Below are 21,602 nucleotides of genomic sequence, written 5' to 3'. Positions count from 1 at the left end.
ACCAGCAGGTGGTGGTGCTGGCTTAGAAATAAGTAGTGACTGAAAGGCCTCTAAGAACTTCTTTATGTATTGATTTTGTGAGGAAACAATTTTATTAAAAAAAAAACAACAAAACAAACTAATATTCCAGGTGGCTCATTTTAATTGTATAGAAGTGTTTCTGAATAGGTACATACAGTGTAAGCACTTGTATATAAAACCAGTGTGTATGTAAGCATGCACAGCATTTTTTACTTAGTTTACATATGAAAATGATATTATGACCTTACAGGTAATAGTCATGTGAAGACCTCCATCCCAGAGAAATATTACAGCTGAACCTGAAAGAGTATTGGGGATCACTGAGCCTGATCCTATTAACATTTACTAAATGGAAGTTTTTCCACTGATGTGGATGAAAGCCAGATAAGACTGAAGATAAGAAAGCTAGAGTTAAATGTCAAGATTTTAATTCTTATTGTTCAGACACACAGACACTTCTACACCCTTTTGTACAAGGGTAAACAACAGCCAAAAGGGATTTGATACCAGCGAAGTTTAAAAAGTAAAAAAAAAAAAAAATCCAATTTCTTGGTGGCATATTAACTACCTAGTAAAAAAGAAAACCTGAGCAGTGTCCTCTAAATTGTGTGTTTCAGAGGTAAGACAACTCACTGGGAAGCAGAAGAATTTGGAAAAAAAAAAGTCTTAGAAGTTAAGAATACAGTCCCCTAGATTTATAACAAGTTTATGAAAATCTCTTCTTTACTCAACACTGCTGTACTGGCAGGGAAATGGGCACAGGGACCTAGTATGTCTTCTTCAGGAAATGTGTTAATGAAAACACCTTCATCACAAATTTATTTTTAAACTTGTCTTGAGCAGGGTAGAGAAAAGGTTATTTCAGTTTAAAATTTCAGGATATGCAGGTTGGAATTACACTGGAAATATGTATTTTTAAGATGTTGAGATAAATTGGCACTTTGAACTGGAAAACAAAGTAATAATTCTAATGAGATTTCTGCAGGCTGAAATCTACCCTTCCCAATGTGCTCAGGAAGGAAACAGTTGCAGCAAGACCTAGCTGAAATTTGTGGAGTCCAGCTCCAAAGAAGTTGGCATATCCCTTTTCTATGCACTGAAATACTCTCTCTTCCTGAGGAACACAATCTGTGCAGTAAATCCAAGATTTCTAATCCCAAGGAGCAGAGCAATGACCAAGGACTCCTGTGCTTACTTTTTCACTTAGTTACTTCTAGGCGTTGTATATTTTCCCACTGAATTTAATGGAGCTAAGGGAGTGTAAACAGCAAAGTGTTCATAGGCACAATGGTGAGTGACCTTTCAGTTTTTTGGGGTTTTTTTTTTAGTTTTTTTTTAATAGGAGCCTATTTTTTGTCCACATAGAGAACTTCACTGGTTTTAGCAGTGACTGATCAGATTGTGAGTGTATTCAATCACAAAGGGGAAAATTCCTTTACTTTGTAAAAACAGGACAGATTCCTCCTACAGTTTGGCAGAACTACATAACTACAGTCTACCCTCGCCACTGCTGCAACTTCTCCCTCTGTGTCCCTTACAGTTGGTGTAAAAATCCTCTCTGAAGTAATAGGAAAAAGGACAATACACTTTGGATTGCTATGTATTGAGACAAGCATGGTCTATGACAATGCGCTGAATTTAGAACTGTGGTTGTGGAAATACTACAATTTGCTGTGTATTGCTACTCTTAAAGAGCACTCCCCCAAAGATGTGCCTTTTGGCTTTACACGTTATGCCTTGGGGAACTGTCAAAGGACCACTCATAAGGAAATCAGTGTCCTTTAATCACACTATTTTTTTAAGGAAAGAAAAAAGAAACAGAAATAAAAATGATGTTACAGTTATTTGATGTTAAAGAGATACACTTTCAGGTCTAATTAAAAAAAAAACAAACAAACAACCAAACACGGTAATAACAATTTACTTTTATCACATATGCATGTGATATGTTTTTGTGGAATGTATTCCAAATGTACTTTCCAAACAGCGATAGCAACCTCACCATCTTATACCAGGTAGATCTGAGAAAATTATTGATTAACAGCCACATTTTCAGATAATTTGGTCACTTGAGTCTTAGCAAGAGCTATAAGTAAGGAACTCCATTAAAAGGGAATTGACTGCAAGTGAGCAACCCAAGGCTGTGTAACAGATCAGTGGTAGAACTAAATCCCAGTCAAGAGATTCCCAGTCTTCTGTTTGTAGCCATAGGATCATCAGGTAGTCTATTAAAAAGTTAACATGTGGCTTTGAGCAATCCTTTTGTACTTTGCTTCTGCTAGATGCAGCAGCTGGAGCTCTAAAATTGGAGTTCATAGCTGTTTGTGACACAGTAGGACACACAGAGTCTGAACAGCTCTTTTCTGACACGTAGGGGTAATGTTTTGCTGCTGCTCCTCCTCTGTGTTCAGATAGCAAAACAGCTTGTCATAGTGAAATAACATAATTTAAAATTTAACTTGCAGAATATTTACGCTCGCCATACCTGATGAGAGACTTTGAGTTTCCTTATTCTCCAAAGTGCACTCTCAAAAGACAAAGTCAGTTCCCTTCACTTTGATGTTTGTCTGGAGAATAGACCCCTGTGAACACAGACCATGTTCTGTTTTAAGTTCTACAATTTAGACACATCTTCCTTTCTTCACTCTTTCCCAAAATAAACTTTACTTTACCCAAATAGTATTCTGTATGGGTGCAACATGTGGAGAAGTCAATTGGACAATTAAATGGACAGGGGAAAAAACGTCCCCTGATGCTTTTTTTTTTTAAAAAAACCTTTTCATTTGACAGTTTTCCAAAAACAATATAATTATTTGAATAAACAATTACAGAGTGAATCATAAATTGAAAAGGCAATGGAGAATGGAGACTAAAAATCAAGAGAAATGTATGAGGGAATAATAAAATCTGAATCAGAAAATATGTTCAAGGTTCAGTGGACCTATGACAGTCTAAATATAAATTAGGATTTGATTAGGAATTAAAGTAGCTTTTTTCTACTGTGCACATTTGTCAGGGGAAAGGGAAGATGGTTGTTACATACATATAGTGTCACTTTGTGTGTATGCTTCTGTATAAGAACAAGAAACCAAGTCCATGAAATCTGAAGCCTTTCTTCTCTAAATTGCCCAAGCCAATTGTAAAATTCTGTATATATGGGAAAGGCTTTCTTGCTGCCCCATTTTATCAGCTTGCACCCTGAAGTATGAGATATGAACAGCTCCTGATCTAAAGTCCACTGAAGTCAATGTAAGCGTTTTCTCACTTTTTCACTTACTTTCTCTGACTTCAGTGTACTTTAGATCAACGACAATTTGAACAGCCTAAAACCTCTGTAAAGCATTTGTAATAATTATGCTCTTGAATTAAACTGGAGGAGTTAAAAAAAAAAAATAATCAAAGCTCTACAGTAAACTTAGGGGGTAGCTCTACCCCTACAAATAAATCAAAGTAGTGTAAAACCATACCCTGGACTTTTTTTCACCAAAGGATTCAAGTTAAGTTCCCTGGGTTTCCAAACACCTTTGCATTCTATCTTTCATTCTGTATACACATGTAACCCTAAAAGCTCAGGAACTTAAAGTTTATCATGGTTTCACAGGATATCAGAGCAGCCGTCTAGAATACATAACAGGATCCAGCCTAGCAACATTCCATATTTTCTATTAAATGTCTTTTTACAGCATTCATGGAAAAGCAAAGGTGAGGAATATATCTGTAGCTGAGTTTCAATCCTTTATGCGTGAGGAGAATTAAGACTGAAAGACTGTGTATTGTTTATATAAAATTTAAGCATTGGATGGCAATAGAAGAAAAAAAAAAGTAGAGCAATGCATTTGTCATTCAATTTTATGTGCCTTTAGCCAGAAGGTGCAAGCCTGGGACAAAAAGGGAAATTTAAAAAAAAAAAAAAAAAAGGAGGAAAAAAGGTGTTTCTTGGCTGCAGTGTTTCAAAGAGAATGTCTCATGTAAGCACCATTCAGTATTTGTAAAATGTTCTGAGATGATGCGTTCTTGACATTCTGGGATCTTGATGTTTTCTTATCTGCTTCACATGGCACACACTGCAACTAAAAGGCAGTGAGCCTCACCTGCTTTTCTAATGGTACTAGTATGTAGAGATACGCAGCATATCTGTTTCTCTTTGTATAAAAAAAAGCAATGAAATACATTTCCCTGAGTTTGTAATGCACATCATAGAAACCAAAACAGCGATCCTGTTTCATTTGAATTACCATTCCAGACACCAAGCAAACACTGCTCTGCAGTGTCTAAAATTAACGTTCTTGTCTCTCATCAAGCACCTTTGCATTGTAGTTTCTAGTCAATGATTTCATTACATCTGTTACCATCAAAAAATCAAGTAAATTTGTAAAATAAATAGTTCATTGGCATAAAGTGATTTTTAAAGGGGATGAATAATATTTTTTCCCAACAAATAACTGATGTTCCAATTAAACCATATTTCAGTACTATGCTAAATTCCAACCCCAACTGATTGGGCACATTTTCTTTTTTGAAACTACCTTTGATAAGAAATGCATTACAAACTCATCAGTTTAGCTTCCTGTTAACAAAGAGACAGCAGCCGTCTGGATTATTCTAGATCCGCAGTGAAACTGCCACACTATGTATGCTCAAACTAAAGCTGTGCAAGTTTGACAAGGGGCAGATGAATCCAGGAGTTATTGTGCAGGGGTTTAAGTCTATGCGGCAGCTGACGGTTGAAATAATCATCTATACATCGCTCTGAGCTAGATGGGGAAAGGTTGAAGCTGTATATTTTCAACATATCTAGCCTAATGGTTAATCTGTTGTCTTGTACAGGGGGTGCTGGGTGGAATCACAGCAATAGCTGACAGTTTGGAGGAATTGCTGTGGGTATTTTCAGTTGCCTGATTCACAAAGTGGTAGGTAGCAAAGTCTAAACAGGCTTGTCATTGAGAGAGGGAAGTCATGCTCACTGTTACTCCCATCAAAAGAACTCTGGTAGCCAAAAGCTCAATCAACATATTGATTATTTGCATTTAGTAATACAGAGCTGCAGCTTGTCTTCACCCACCACATGAAAGCTGAGCTTTATGGAAGACACACCAGATTGCAGAATGGTGATTGCTCCTTTGGAGGTCAGCTGGGAAGATGCTTAGGAGAAAAAGAACAGTTAAGTTGGGGGAGAAATAAAACATTTTTTCAAACCAAGATAGTTTAACTGTTAAAAACGCTCTCTATGCTTCTAGTGCTGGATCTGGCATATCTGCACAGTGACATGGCATTATTCACTACAGAGACTAAGGGGGTGCAGTATGAATTAGACTGAAACAAAAATGAAGTATCTGCAAGTGACAGCTCTGGCTGATGGCTGACTGTGAAGGAAAACACTGTGCTAGTGTCTGGCGAAAAACGGTGCTGAAAGCCTAGCAGCTGATAGAGATGGGGGAGGAAAGGAGCAGTGGGTATTGGTGGTGGTTGTTTAGAATGTCTGGTTTTGGTCAGGATATTTTTTCTCCTTTAAAACACATTTTCATCTTCCCTTCCAGGCAAATCATGCTGAAGCCAGTTTCAGCCATTTTGTTGAAAGCACTGTACTGGTATTCTGCCTTGTTACATTTAAATTAAAACTCAGCCCAGTTTTAAGTTATGGCAAGTGTATGCTCACAAAGAATAAATAGAGATTGCCATAGGCATTAGATTAACTACATTGGTTGTTTTAAAAATGTTCAGGGAGTTGCAGATTGCATTTCAAATTATCTTCATTATAATAAATAAAATATATAGAAATAGAAACAGGCATGATTCCCTAATGCAGTCTGTAGGCAAGTGTATATTCATTGAGCTTGAAAGGGAGTTCTTGAGGGTGGAGGGAAGGAATAGGAATGTATGCAGCTTTGAAATACCTTTACATAAATTGCATTAATATCTCACATTTTATAGACATTATTTTTTGTCTGTCTAATGTTGACAGGTTTCTTGGGCAAATTCTGAACAGCATTTACCAAGAACAGGTAGCGTTCACCCAGGGTGCAATTAGGAAATACTACAGAAAGCATGGAATTTCTTACTCTTGCTGTACTCTCATCCACTTCCTTATTGTTTGCCAGTCTCAAAAAGCTATTCAAAATTTGCTCTCAAAATGACCAGTAAGTGTCTCTATTCTTAGTTAACAATAATAATGCCTTATGGATACATGACAAGTGTCCTGAATCGTTCTAATGAAGTTTGGCAGAATGCAGGCAGCACACTCGCCCTGTGACCGTTTGCATTGAAAATAAAGGCATATGTCATAATAGATAAAGAGAAACTGATCTAACTATGACTAGAAAATAGTCCTCTTTTAGTAGACTTGCTGGTGCTAAACTCATCACATACTTGGAAGCGAACCCTTGTGGATTTGGAGGTTGTGGTTTAACATTGCACAGTGGTACAACAAATTACCCCAATCCAGACCGTTTGGTTGCCAAACCTAGTGAGACAGTGACAGTATGTAAGGATGTATTTAGTTCCATATAATTAACAGCAATCTTTGTTTCCCAAATATGTTTTCTGTGGAAATCAGCCCACATAGTGGTGCAAGTGCCCAAACAGATTTTTAAGAAATTATTAATAAAAAGAAACTGCCTTTGCTGAACAACAGGATGCTATAAAAAACGTAAGTGTTTTAGGTTCTGCACATTATAGTATGTATCTGCAGAAGTGACGGTGTTGGCCTGTATTTCTCACCTAGTTGTATAATACTGCTTAATCTGAAAGCACAGCAATATCCTGTGTTCAAAATTGCACCTCTGTGCTTGCACATGTAGTTCCATGTGTATCCTGACATGCTTGTGTTTGTGGCACAGTGTGCATGTACAACTTGACAGGCTATTTAGACTAAAAATAACCCACTTTACTCTTCTAGGGTAAAAAATATATAATTGTATTAGAGGAATGGAAAAAGAGATAATTATCTCTACCAAAGATAGGTTATTCAGATACTATACTGTAATACTGTAATCCTCAGTTTTCAAGATTGAGTAAAAAGACATGACCCTGTTGGAGTCAGAAAGAAACTTGTCCTATGAACGAGGTATTTCATAGTCACCCACTGTAGGGCTTCTTACACTTTCATCTGAAGCAGCTGAGCTCATGTTAGAGGCAGGAGGTTAGAGGTCATGGGATGAAACTGGTGGTTAGAACTTTTAAATCTGGAGTAATTTGACAAAAAAATGGCAACTCTTATCCCCATTGTTTAATGTTTTGCTCTTCAGTGGTAGTAGCTATCCACACTGTTGGAAATAAGGGGAAGTAGGATGTGTATTAAGCAGCTCAGTCTGCCTTCATGCTGAACAAGATCATGTGATGCTATTAAATATGATGCCAAGCTCAAGCTATTAAGCTGTACCGAAAGACAAGGTATTTTAGTTCTGGCTCATGCTGTGCCACAGCAAGCACAAAATCTTGGGAAAGCTTGCTTATGTCTGCATGGAATGTGCCATAAGGCATACACTGTTATGGAAGTTTAGTGCTTAATAATCAGGTCTGGTATCTGAAACCATCACTTATTGAACTCCAGAAATGACTGTAGAAAGATTATGATGTTTCTTAAACAACTTGATTGGAGGGTGGATAAGCATTATTAATAGATTTTGGTCTTCTTCCATTGCATGTGAAGATATTTTGATGCAGGAATGTAGATTTGTAAAGATTCTTTCCAATATTACTGTCTGTAGTTTAAAAATAGAACCAAATTGATGCATTTCAAAGTGTTCAAATACATGCTTGATCAGTGACTTGTGTAGGGAGATAGGTCTCTGCAAATGTATTTTTTCATCTTAAAATTGTTTCACTGGAGGAATATCAAAGATAGAAGTACAAGATTTGACAAAACCCCAGTAACTCCGAGGTAAGATTGATAATTTTCAAGTAGTGTATCCAATGTGATACACAGAATTTTTTGTGACAGTTTTGCTAATCAAAGATATATGCTATCCAATGATTTAAAATCTATGTGAACTCTCGTGAGTATGCATTATTATCATTATACTTTAAATGTTACTACTATTAGCAAAGAGCAGAATAACGTTGTGAGTTAGACTAGTTCTATTCTCACTGATGTTTCTATCCACCTCAGTCAGAGTAGTAGCAAGCCATCAATTCAGAGATCTTTGAATGTGAAAGGGTACTTTGTCACCAAATAGTTGAACCTTGTTAAATACTACATTCAAATGACTTGTAATTCACATGTAATCACCTTTTTTTTGTGAGAGAGACAGATTTTGAGCTTGAACACAAATGGCAAACATGTGAATGCTATTTATGTATCTTTCCTGTTACTAGACAGTGTTTCTAGCTGATGGTAAACTAGACAAAGATGCCAAAAAACATGCTGAACTCCTCAAATAATTTGGAGCTACTGTCTAGTCAAAGTTCTCCGTGGAAACTTTAAGGCAATTGAAACATATGGAAATAATGCTGCAAGATTATCAGTCCATAAACTACTCCCTACCTAACCTCCTCACCTCATAATCCATAACAGAATATAAGATCTTAGTGGCTCGGTAATGTACCTTCTTCTCTGTAATATACTCATTCAGAATGAAACAAGCATTAGGAGAAGATCATTACTGCATATTTTTACCAGAAAAACATTTTTTTATTGTCTTTTACAGAGGATGGCATTTATTAGAGGTATTAATATGGGGTTTTTGTTTAATTAGCTTTGATATATTAGAAATGGAAGACTAAGAATCAGTTTCAAGCTAAATCCATATTTAGGAAATTAAATTTATTAGCTTTCTTTTCAGAGGTGCTATGTGTGACCTCCTGAAATTTACAGTATTCAGCACTTCTGAATACCCAACAACTTTCATGTAGGTTCCTAAACATGACTTTAATTCCATAAGTATGCTTGCACAATTTTGAAGTGTTGACCTTACTTTTTTTCTATGAGTCCTTATTTATTTTAATAGCAGCAGAGTGCTCTACCTCCCCTGTCATTTTCAGTAGATTCGAAGGAATAAATATCGTCCACAGCTAGTAAATCTCAAAACCTTTATCAACATGTGGGAAATAAGTGTTGCCTCAGACACACTTACCCTAGGATGGGATTATTGCTTAAAGATGATAATATTGTGGAATAATCCTTTTATAAGTATTCTTTTATAACAAGCCATTTTTAGAAAAAAAACTTAAGAAAGCTGCAGGTATAAACATTTATTTCAGCTGTAGAAACTGATACTTTAAGCTTTAAAGTCTGTAATTCCACTTAATATCAAAATTGATTCATGAGCCTGTGGTTTGAAATAATTTTTAATACAAAGACATTAATTTAAATTTTTTCTTATTATTTAGAAGTAAAGAATGCAGCTAGACCAAGTTACCCCAAATGTTCATATCAATTCAAGAATGCAACTGCTAAGGCATTGGTTGGTGCCAAGTCCACTGAAGGAATCCCGGAACCTGTTCCACTTGTTAATAACCGTAAAGGGAGCCTCTTCCTACCCAACAACCCCTCGCTGCTGCATCTTAACATATTGAGTTCTGTTGAACAAGGAAAATCTACGTACTGTAGATTGCAAAGGGCACTCAGCTTGCCTGTAAAATACCGCTACCAATCCCAAAAGCCTGGGTTGAACCAAGATCTCCGTAGGTAGCCCCATAGTTGGATGCATAAGGCAATATAGATTGGTTTGTGCATGGTTTTGCAGTCTGTTTTCAATGTGACTATGACATTACTAATTCTCTGTTAAGTGCTTACAGATGTGGGTTTCTCCAGATGTGGTGATTAATAAGTTAATCAAGATAGCTAGTCAACTAATGTTTCTGGGTGGTTTGTGCTTTACCTTTCATATGGTTTTTTTGCTCTGAAGCATTTACGTGCTAGGCTGAATGAGTTTACCAGGTATTCCAGTCCGTGTGATGTTCAGTAACATAGATGTTATTTCAAATTCCAGCTCTTTCTGGGGTCTAAAAACCAGTGTCTGTAAACTGTTCTGCTAGTGACCTGGGAGAGCCAGTAAAGGAGACAGATTTATTTAAAAAACAGTAACAAAATAACAAAGAAAAAAGTTATGAACTTGTCCACTGTTTCTGAATGACATTCCCTTTATTTTGCTTAAAAAATGAGATGAGGATAAAAGTCAAGTAATATGTTGTTACAGATGTTCAGCTCCACATTAAGGCTGTTAAAATTACCAGCACATCTTAAATCAATTCATGGAACATTGTCTGGAGGTTATGTCATTGAAATAATGAATTCTCTTTACTCAAGAATAAGCAAACATGTTAAAACATCAGTGTAACTTTAAATTAAACTCCAGCATAAACTGGAGCATCTGAAGCCTCATTAGACTCGCCTGACATTTTTCTAGCACTGAGTCTTCCTGAACTGTAAAACTGTTAGATTCTCTGCCTATTAGACAAGTGAGCACTGGGTTGTTACAACAGTACATTAAGTGTTATACTTAGGGATGTGCTATAAAATTCTGTGTCCAATTCTTGAACTTACTTGCAATTTTCATGAAAGCTGGTAAAGAAAGTCTGCATAATATAATATGACTGTATTTTAATACAAGTCCTGTAGCATAAAGACATCAAAAATACTAAAAATGGGGACTCATTAACAAAAGCACTAAGTCAAACATACATCATCAGAGTTGAGCTGTCATATATCACAGCCCATTATTCAAATAGGGTTGTCTTTCATAAGAACAAGCAAATTTAAGGCTCCCTTTTAAATTAATGCAGACACAGGAACCATGAAACTAAAATGATATTTTATGGCTTTACTAAAAATTTTGCTAGGTCTGTTTCTTTAAATATGCAGGAAATTGATAAGAGTATCTGAAGGTCAATAATTAAATATGTTTTATGTCCTACTTTCAACTAAGAAGCCACTTGTGAGTTATCATTGCAACACTTTTGGGAACGAAGCCATAGGTAATGGTGTCCGTTATATACCATTCACATATTTCAGCTTCATGGATTCCCTTCCCCCGTTCTTATGGAGCTGTGTTTCTAAACTGCAGATGCCCTGTAAACTCTGCACACAGAATTCATTGAAAAACAAAATCTTGTTTGGATGTGATGTGATTAAGATAGATCACCTTTCATTGCTGCAATGAGAATAAATGGCTTCCTTGCTTAAGCAAGGCATTGCTTTAGCAACAAATTGAGATCCCTCAGAAGGCTCCGCTAACAGGTATTAACTAGTGAGCCACATGAACCTTGGGCTTCCCAGGCAATTGGTGACAGTAACATAACTTGAATATGACAAGCACGTATCAAGAGGGAGCTTATTTATTGTAGGTGCAGAACCAAAAGTAAGTGCAGATTGCTAGAAATCTACTTCTAGAAATGGTTATTCTGGATGACTACTAGTAAGACTTTGTTTTTTAATTGGACAGCAGGGTAGTATCACCTGGTAGCACTGGAGAACACAAATGTTGGACCATATACTAGAAAAGATCCCTATTGTACTAACTTTCAGTATTTGAAAGGATCAGATGGGAGTCTTGTTAGCTAGCTTGAAAACTTGGAAAAGTACTCTTTTTTTAATAGTGTTTTCTGTTGTTTGTAGAAATATTTCTGGCTATAATATGATCTACAATTGACTTGTGTTAATGTAAGATTTTGCACATGGTCCTGATGGCTATATATCTTCCTTAAACTGTTTAAATTGTATAACAATATGCTTTACTTATGGTGCAAAACTGAATCTCTTCACAAACATTCTGTAACCCCATGGTAGCAGATTAAATTAAGTGAAATTTAGAATTTTTACTACCAGGAGAGCAAAACATATTAGTTGTAGCTGGTTTCTGGAAGGAACATTTTGCGTGGTTCTTGTTCCTTTGATCTTTTAATTAGTGGAATCATCAGATTGGAACTGAATATTTATATCCTGTAAAGAAGAAGAGAACACAGTGTATATCTTGAAAGCAACCTATTGTCTGTGTGGAACAGCATGTGAATAACTTTTTGATAGAAAAGTTTAAAACAAGACTAGGCCATTTCCAAGAGAGTGATTTGCAGAGGGTGTTCTGAAATGCACACATACTTGCATTTTGTTATAATCAGAAATAGAAAGATATTACTAACAAAATAATTCTGTGCATATTCACTTCATGTTACAAATAGCTAAATACCGAAGTGATCTAGTTTAATCCGAACAAACTGTCACAGAAAGGAAATTTCAATTTGTATATTTTTGAGAATTTTCTATGGGCTTATTTATCTCTCAGCCAAACAAAGACTGGTACTTGACTAATCATCAATAAGCATTTCCACTATAGGACTCTGACTTGGGGGAAAAAAAAAAAGTCAAATGAGAAGGAAATGGCTTTGTCTTTGGGGATGCTGCCCAAGAAGAAAGCTAAGCTTGTAAAATAAATCATTATTAGACAGTAATTTCTCTGATCTTTGGAGCATTTATTTTGGGGTTAGCTTTTTTTTGGAGGGGGGGGGTCTTCTACAATGCTTTCTTTTGTTTTGATTCTCTTGATGTGTTAGGTGATGCCAGGTCATTTAAAAAGACAGCACATCTGTCTTTTCAGGGCTCAGTCCTTCGGTCTTGACCAAGGCAAAATGAAGTTCTGTAGCAGACTTGGGCAAACAGACAGACATGACAGGCTAGAATGCAGTCTATAATAAAATAGTGTCAGGAGAGAGTTATAGCAGAAGGATATTGCTTAATTTCTTCCCAGATAAGTCGAGGGCAGGTGACATATATCCAGGTTTTGTTGTTGTTCCTATGTAGCTTGTTGCAAATAGAATTTTTTTCCCAGCCCCTGCTTGTGCACTGCTAATGTGTATTAAGCTCTTTTAATATAGCTACTACTACTACTAATCTCTTTCCTTTTAGCTTTAAAGTAACAGCTTTCTAGGCATCAGTTATATTATCTTCTAGTGCATTTTTCAGTTAACAATAAGATGGAAAAAAAAAGTGTATTTTTCCTTCTTTATATTAGAATGATTCAGCATTAGTGTGAATTTGAGAAAGTAGGCATAAGATAATTTCCTTTGAGAGCACATGTATGTTATGCACAGATTATCAAGTGCAATAACAATCTCAAAACAGTAAAGATGACGGTTAATTCTTATAGACGAGTTAATAGGAAGCTGCACTTGTTTAAGAAATATGTATTGTGACATAGGTTATCCAAGAGTAGTTTATGATTGGCAAAACCGTAGGTGATTTTACATCTGGAAATTGATCTGTCATTGAAAATGCAACTCATCCTCATTAAAAGATTGCATAACACATGCATCCTCTGTTTATACAGGTATTGTCTCCCCACTTCCATTCAACCTCATTCTGTTCACTCCTGTTAAAACTCCCTTTTGTGAGAAGGGTAGAGCGATGAGGTCTGACTTGTGCTGAAGATCTGTGCACAATGGCAGGCTGCGTTCACGTTCTCGACTAACTGAATCATTGAACATCAAGGCATTGAATATTTTACATCTCTTCATGAAGACTCTGTTGTTTGGCATGTGAGGAGCAAGAACCAACTGGTGTCTAGTTCATTAGCAAAAGCAGGCTGGCAGCTGTTATGTTGGTATTGCAAATAGTACTTTATCTTTCTGGGAATATAGCAGAGCACTAATTCTACTTTTCTGTAGCGCAGATTAACTGAAAATAACTCTTAAGAATAACCCGAATGTGGTTCCCCCCCGCTTTGTTTTTGAAGTATGAAACCAATTTGAACGCCTGTGTTCAAAATCCTGGTATTCTTCCCTGCTTCTCCTTCAAACCAATCTCTTTGACTAACATGTATTTGATTTTTATTACTGTTGGGCCTATGTTAGCAATGAAGTATCAGTGCGTGAATGGACATAGAGTGTGTGTTCTTTGCTACTTCACTTGTATTTCATATTGCACTTAGAGCGGTACTTAATCTCATGAGTTCCTTATATTTCCAGTTGAAGATGAGCAGCCGTCGACACTATCACCCAAAAAAAAGCAGCGAAACGGAGGCATGCGAAATTCACCCAACTCCTCGCCCAAACTGATGAGGTAAGACTGTAAGAAACTCATATCTTCATCTCCTTTCTTCCTTCCTTCCTCTTCTCCTCCCCCCACATCAAAAATAGGGGAGGGGGTGGAAAAAAAAAGATTCTTAGATGGTTTCTGAAAGGCTGAAGTATTTATTCTGTCAGCTTGTCAGCAGTTAATGATAGAGCTGAAAAAAATTCTGTCATGAAAAACAGTTTGAAAAGCTGTTTGAAAAATACATAGGCTTTAAAGTCTTAGCTGTCACCCTGTCCTGTCCGTGTGTAGTTCTTAAACAGCAGTGGCACTAATGATAGCACTAACCAATCAGGGGAACTCATGTGGTTAGTTTGCCTCAGGCAATTCTCTTTTTGTTGGATTCCCTCTGAGTACTGTTTTCTGTACTTAAGGCCATATGTGAGATGTATCATCACAATCAAAAATGAACCTGAATATTACCTTCCTTTTATCCTGTCGATTGAAATCAAATTTCTGTTAATTGATTTAGACTGATAAAAAAGTCTAATAATCTATGTACTTGCCAAAGCAAAGTTCAAAACTAATGCAGTTTTACTCAGGCTAAAAGCACATCAATTATGAAATACAGGGATTTTTAAGAGGGTAGTATATACTCTAAAAGTGAGTGATGAAAACATCATCTTGTTAGTGATATTTTTCCCCTGTTGCTATGTGTACATTATTTTACACCAGTATGCCTTTGTATAACTATGTAGTTTCCTTCCTTAGGACAAATTACCTCTAAGAGATTCGTTAAAATGGGAACTGCAACAAGAAATTGGAATCTATTCAAATAATATGGCATTTACATTCTGTCTCACTGTGCTTCACCTTTTGCCTGCTCTAGTCAGTCAGAACAGGATCAGATAGTAGACTTGGAGTTTTCTACAAGGAGGCTGTTCCTGCTCTGGTTTTGCATATCTAAAGTAGCCAGGCTAGAACCTCAGTCCATAATTGTATCCAGAACTAAATACCATAGCAGAGATTTTCCACAGCATATATATATGCACACAGAAAAATGTAAACTTATTTGCATATATAAACAGACACATTTGTGCAGTTTGGGGTTTGGATGTATGTATAACTGTAACTGCTCTGCATTCACAGAGGTTAAGTGAAAAAAATTAAGATGAATATATAGTTCTTTCCATCTATAAAATCACTCATGACTTTTATTGTTGGCAATGATTTTGTTTCTTTAAGGATTCTGGATACAGCTAGGTAATATTCCTCCCTTGTACTTCAGTCAGTAGACTGGAATTTTCTTTGGCCAGTTACAGAAGCATCCATATTTGTTTATTGTTACTGCAATATAGGGCATATTCAAGGACGTAACATCTACAAGTCGTCTTCATCTCTGTTTAGACTACAGAACCAAAAGTGAGATTGATTCACAGAGGAAAATGCACCCAGCTGTGGCTTTTTTTCCTATTGACCATCTATTTCTGTTAAATGTATCATTAAAAGTTCTCTGCCTTCCTGTTAGCTCAGCGTTGCCCATATGACACTGATTTACATGCTTGTTTACAGTTTATGAGGAAGAATAAAATGAACATACTGGCAAGCTTCTCATTTTTATGGTGCCAGTTGTCATGCTAGCATCATTTTCAATCTACTTACCTTTGGACAGTCTTCTTATCTGGTGCTAATAGTTTTAACCACTTAAAGTTTTAAACAGGTGGGAGATTCCCCCCCTACACCAAATCCTACTTTTGGGGAAGTAGAAATAAAAAGAAAGAGAGGGAGAGAGAGAGAGAAGGAGCTGAAACGTTTGGAGCTGAGCACACTGTCCCTGTTTGCTATGTAAAGTATGCCTCATTTCTTTGATCTTGAGTAATAATAATTCTGGGGAGTTATACTGTTTTCATATGCTTCAAAGCTGTGTCAAAGTTTTGCTGCTTAAGGGTACTTCTTTATTCTATTGGCTCTTGGGTACTGAGATGACAGGTCCTCTGTACTAGGTGCAGGCTTTTTCAAGTCATAGCCTTCAGCAAAACATCAAATTACCAAATACAGGGTAACATACTTCTACACAAATGCCTTTCCTGTAGATATATTATACCATATATATTAAATACTTTAGTGTTACACGGTACATTTTATGTGCAATAGAAAGTGATGGTTTGAGGTAGCCTTAGGGGTACTTTTTTCCACAAGCAGAAAAAGCTAGTGTATACCGTATCAAGTATGGTTTTTACAGGACTTTCTGCCCGAAGGCCTTTGTAAATAAGTAATGATCAACAGATTGGCTGTGGGTTTTTGAAAAGCATGCCTGTGTCAGTTTGCATGATGGGGGAAGATTTTCAAAGTAGAGCCTGCTTTCATTGCCTGCTGAAGAGGGACTGAGGGAGAGTAGTCGTCCTGAGCCTGAGCTGTCTGCTCAGTAGCACATCAGAATTGCTAAACACAGGTCGAGCAGCGAGTGGAGAACTTGCCAGGCTTCCAGATCCAGACATTGTTTTCTTCCTCTTCTCCCTTGCTGCTAAATTTATTCACCAGCCCTGTGTTGGCACCCTCAGCCTCTCCCCAGACCCAACCGTCTCTTTGTCTTACCCTTTATCTGCACTGACTTAACTTTGGTTCAAGGTGCTAAATAAGACAAAGTGGATCGAATCAGAAGAGAACTCTGTTAAGCTTTGTGTGTAATGGCCAAACGCTTTTCTCCTTTCCGATAAACAAAGGTGGGCTGTATTATCTGCTATTTTGTATCCTCGTAAATTACCTAACGTGACAGGTACTTGCTTTCCTGCCCGGAAATCTTTAGTGTATGTCAGCTAAAAGTACACAAGAGGTAAATCAGCTAAAGCACTGTCATGTCTGTAGCTGATACTTATCTTTGCAATATTTTTCCTAAATTTACTTTAAAAGCTCCTTTTCAAAGCCAGCTTCACCCCTGTCCCTCCCACAGAAACAGCTGGCTACTTTGCAGACTTTTCCTCAGCCACGGTCCTGGATCTAGAGGGGGGCTGGAGGACAAGAAGTCTGGAGCGTGTGAAGGAGGAATATGTGAAAAGTTCATTTTTAAATTGTAATCAGAGTTGTCACTTTAGAATCACTTTCTGAGCAGCCCTACAGTTAAGATAATGTTGAAAACACTATGTAGATTTTAGGTTTCCACAGTGGCTGGGGCACATCAGGGGAGAGGGTATTATGCCATGAGGTAAAACTTTATGACTTCTGCTATCACTGCAGTAGAACAGAGGACAGAAGCTGTATTGTAGGGATTCTCTGGGACATCATGACAAGAGGTCTGACAGGTGCTTATTTAGACCTGGTCTGAAAGTGGGAATTTTTGAGATTTACTCACACCTAAGTAGAAAGCTGTATTACCAAATATGATCCAGATAGATAGATTGATGACATCCTTTCAATGTCATCTTTTTGATGTTATTGTCTTTAAATGCCAGTAAATTACTAATTGAAATAAATAGATGGTAGGTATACAAATGTTCTTTGTATACATCATGAATGGTCTAGATTCATGTTTAGAAAGTCACTGTTCTAACTGAATCCTGCATCACATCAAACAACATGGGCAGAATCACACTGATACAATACTGGAAGAATCTAGTCAATCAGAAACAAATCCTTCAAATTCCAACTATAGCTACAAATGCAAATTAACTAGAAAAATACTCTGCATTGCCATGGTTATTTCTATCTGTTTTACATCAGCAAAAGTCTGTCCCATTAAACCCACAAGAACACAGGTATTATTGAAGAATAACTTAAACTCCAACAGGAAAAAATGGATTCTTCTCCTCTGGAGATGTGAACAGGGAGATCCTATTACCATAAAAAGTAAAGTTTAAATAGGAAGTGGAAGGAAAAAGAAGGAAAGCTGTGAGTAGCAGTGTAATCACATATCAGGTCTCCTTCATGACAGAGAAGTAGAACCATTTGATGCCTCTGGTGTCATGCAGTGATATCAAGTCACCTGTTCATCATCTCACAGTCAGAGGTTTTGATGCATGTTGTTGATGAAGAGTCACATTAAATATGAGAAGGCTATGTCGCCTGAATATCAAATAGCAAAGCTAGTTTTTAAAAAAAAAGTGTCATTTTGGATTCCAGAATGACCAGTAGAAATGTGAAAAGCCCTGAATATGAATCAAAAAAGCCACTTAAAAGGATTGTTGCTGGGGCTCAAGTCCACACTTAATGCTTTGGTAGCTGCTACTGCATGAGTGGAATACACTGACTTGAAGGAAATGTCAGCCCAGCTGAGTCAAACTACCTCTTAATGCAAGAACAAATAGCATATGACAGGGCCCAAGGGGCCTGAAGAGCAAACAAATAGTTTGTCCCTGTCCACTCTGAATGTAGTGGTGTAGTTGACATAGGCCTCTAGACAAGTAGCATACTCAGCAAAGGGTCATTATCATTAGTGTCCCTGATCACATAAGAATCAGAGGCATCAGAGGACACTGGGTTTTCAGTGTGTTGCCAAGGAGAATTTCGTAAGCCTGAGGTTTTTTCTTGGTCAAGGATCTAAAATAATTCCCAACCAAACTATAAAACTTGCTCAGAGACTGTCAAGACCCAGCTAAGTGACATAGAAAAAAGTGAGGGTTTTGGCATACATTTCCAGAAATGTAATGAGATTATTTATCTGAAGTTGAGGGGGAAACCTCCTGTCTTTTTTGCCGAAGTTGGATATAATGTTCTAAGTATATGAACAATGGCTGTGCACATTTGTCTCCTCATCTGCCCACCCAGCTACATACACTCAAATGTACACACACCTCTGCTAGTGCCACTCAGGATGAATTTGTATTGCCCCTGCCATTGTAGTGCTGCCCTTCCTTGAGCTGAAACTGTGAGCTTTCTCATAGGAATGAAAAGAAGTGATGGGAGGTCTAGAGGGGAACATTTCTCAAGCAAAAACTGGTAAAATAAGTTCAATCTGATCATTTTCCATGACTCCACTAAACCAGGCATGAAAGGAAGTTTTGAAGAGGTGAAAGCTCACTGATCAACCATAATAGTGGTTTATATTTATATCTCCCTCAGCGTTGGAGATTTCATGTACTCTAAAATTTATGTCCTTTGTTAAGGATTTACAAGGCTAACTTTATGCAATGCTAATATGCAACGATAACTGAGCTGCAACACAGCAGGTATTTAATAGCACATTTCACTTCCTGATTCTGTTCTACAAGTTGACTACAACCAACACAAGCAACAGGAGTAGCTCAGTAATCACTATGTTGTCTTAGACCTGTTTTTAACAAGGTTATAGAAGGAAATGGTTGGCATGATAGGGGGTAGTATATGTTAGCTCTCTGACTGTTGCTACCGTTGGTAGTTGTGTTATAAACCATGGGAATAAGAACAGTAACAGGGGGGTTTTTGAGAATACTGTGAAATCTTACACAAGTGTTTTTGAGATCAGAGGGCAGTGTCAGAAAGAGGAGAATTTTCCAGAAGAAAAAACCTACAGGCTTTTTTATAAAGTTCAGGGTGACAGAAGATCCACTCAGATCAAGGCAGTGGAAAGAAAAAACTCTTTAGCTTTAAACCATGTTTAAAGAAAATAGTGTATTCTTATAAACTTTGACTTGTGAAAGTGGTAGCTTTTATCATAAGGTATAAAGGCTATACGCTTCATTTAAGTGGCAAAAAACACTCCTACATTTTATGATGCCACTTAACTGTGGGTTTATTTTTTTACAAATGAAAAATTATTTTTTCAGGTACATTCTCCTACCCTTCAAAGATTGCTAGTTCTGCAGCTTAAGTAGATATAAATGGAAAATATTAAAACCAGAAGAAACACTGGCTGTGTGCCTTGACTCCCCCTCATTAAATTGCTCATGTAAAAGTCTAAACATTAACTATTTTGTTACTTTTCTGTGTGATAGGATTCATACTTCAGAAGTATATTCTAAGCATGTCCTGAGGTATCAAGATACTTTCATGAACAAGATTCTTACAGTAAACAGCTCTATATCAGTGTCCTTAGTAGTCTCGATAAATGAACGTGAACTCTTCAGTAAGGCTTCTGAGGATAAAAAAAACTTCAGTGACATCTGGGCAGAGCAAGAGGGAAGGAAAGAGAATTGTTAGTATTGTTAGCACTGTAATTCAGCCCATAAACTAGCACAGGGCACTAGGAACCAACCACAGTGTGAGCTGTATTCTTCTTTGTAGATTTAGGGAAGAAGTCAGACAGTGTGAGATTGTGGCCAACACTAGGGTAGCTTCTGAATACGACAATAAAAGTACTTAACAGTGGACTGCAGGTTTTCTTTCTCTTGTCACACTGGGTTTTCTTCTCTAAAGCCCGGTGCATCTGGGCACCGAATCCTTACAAATTTCATTGCTGATTAACCTGTGAAAGGAAAGATCAGTAAGAGAGTGTCATTAGCGTAACACACATAGGCGACAAATTCTCATTACAACTTAATGCCATCCACACAGACTGCAGAGGGTCACAGGAATGGCTAATGGTAGCCGACAAATGTTGGGTGTATTAGTCACAAAACATTTGCTGAATTCCATCAGAATGTCGTGACAACCTTCACAGCTAGTCCCAGTGAGCTGCTGGAGTCAGTGGAGTTTGCCTGTGACAAGCCGTCACTCTATCTTGGTTGAGCTTTATAGCGCCAGTCAAAGCAGTCAGAGAAGATTGAAGTGACAGAGGCCCACTGAGTAAATAGTGAAACATGCAGCACATCATGAAATATTCAGCCAGGGTGTAAAAGCTCTAAATGCTTTTTCAATTATTAGCACCTGCACAGGCTGCATACGTCTAACACTAACAGCATGTTAATTGCCACAATTTGTTAGGGTAGTTGTAGGAGAAATTTCAAAGGCATGAGACGTTCTCTAGTGTGTCTTCAATTCCTATCCTACCTTCAGCAAACATACTCCTTCCTCCTAAAATGAAGTATGTGCGTGCATACACTCGCAAACACACATCCACATACAAAGTTAGGTAGGAAAGCTCAGAATTCCTGGACCACACACAAGGTGACTTTCAGGACCCTGAATCTTGAGCAGGAGACTGCTAAACATCTTTTTGTGGGCAAAATCTACCTGAGAAAGGCATAATTGCAGACTTTAACAAACACAGGTTAAAGAGGAGCTGTGTTGTTCCCGGGGGTGTTTTGCCATTGATTTTATATAAGGAGAATTTTATTGGAGGGCAGAATAAAAAGTAGCCAAGACATTATTTTACTCATGTGCAAAGACTAACAGATTACAGTTTATTTTCAAATGACACCAGGGTCCGTACTGGTCATACAGTATTCTTGTTCCCAGTGCTCAACATACAGAGCAGTTCCGCTGCAGATCAATGAGGGTAAGTTGCTCCAATGCTCAATTGCATATGAGTGATAGCAAGAGGGTTAAGACAAAAGTGACAGCATACAAGGGTATGCTAAACAATAGTCATTTAATGAGGCAGCCATTTGGCCCTGAATGGTCTTTTCAGTTCTGTCCATCCCCAGTCATTACTCAGAAGTTCCAGATTCAAAAACTCCAAGTAAATCAGTTTGCAGGAGTTATAAATGTGTGCTAGGAAAGCAATGCTCTTTAAAATGTAATGTTGACTTCCTCACAATAGGTTTGCTGGAAGTGGGGTTTATGGTTT

General features: G+C 37.3%; 1 protein-coding gene across 36 annotated transcripts in view; it reads left to right on the top strand.

The window, feature by feature from the left end:
- Positions 1-21,602, top strand: part of KCNMA1 (potassium calcium-activated channel subfamily M alpha 1) — a 527,339-nt gene that overhangs the window by 439,934 nt on the left and 65,803 nt on the right. For 31 of the 36 annotated variants that reach the window (XM_030030358.2, XM_030030356.2, XM_030030369.2 and 28 more), the window contains one exon: positions 13,918-14,011. In XM_030030358.2, coding sequence (XP_029886218.1) covers positions 13,918-14,011 — 94 coding nt within the window. Of the gene's footprint in view, positions 1-9,348; positions 10,030-13,917; positions 14,012-21,602 lie in introns of those variants that run through there. The other 5 variants (XM_041127120.1, XM_030030361.2, XM_030030360.2 and 2 more) reach the window with 3 other exon arrangements.

The sequence above is a fragment of the Aquila chrysaetos genome, chromosome 11 (assembly GCF_900496995.4).
Source record: "Aquila chrysaetos chrysaetos chromosome 11, bAquChr1.4, whole genome shotgun sequence".
NCBI classification, from domain to species: domain Eukaryota; kingdom Metazoa; phylum Chordata; class Aves; order Accipitriformes; family Accipitridae; genus Aquila; species Aquila chrysaetos.
This window is presented reverse-complemented; position numbering and strand designations above follow the sequence as displayed.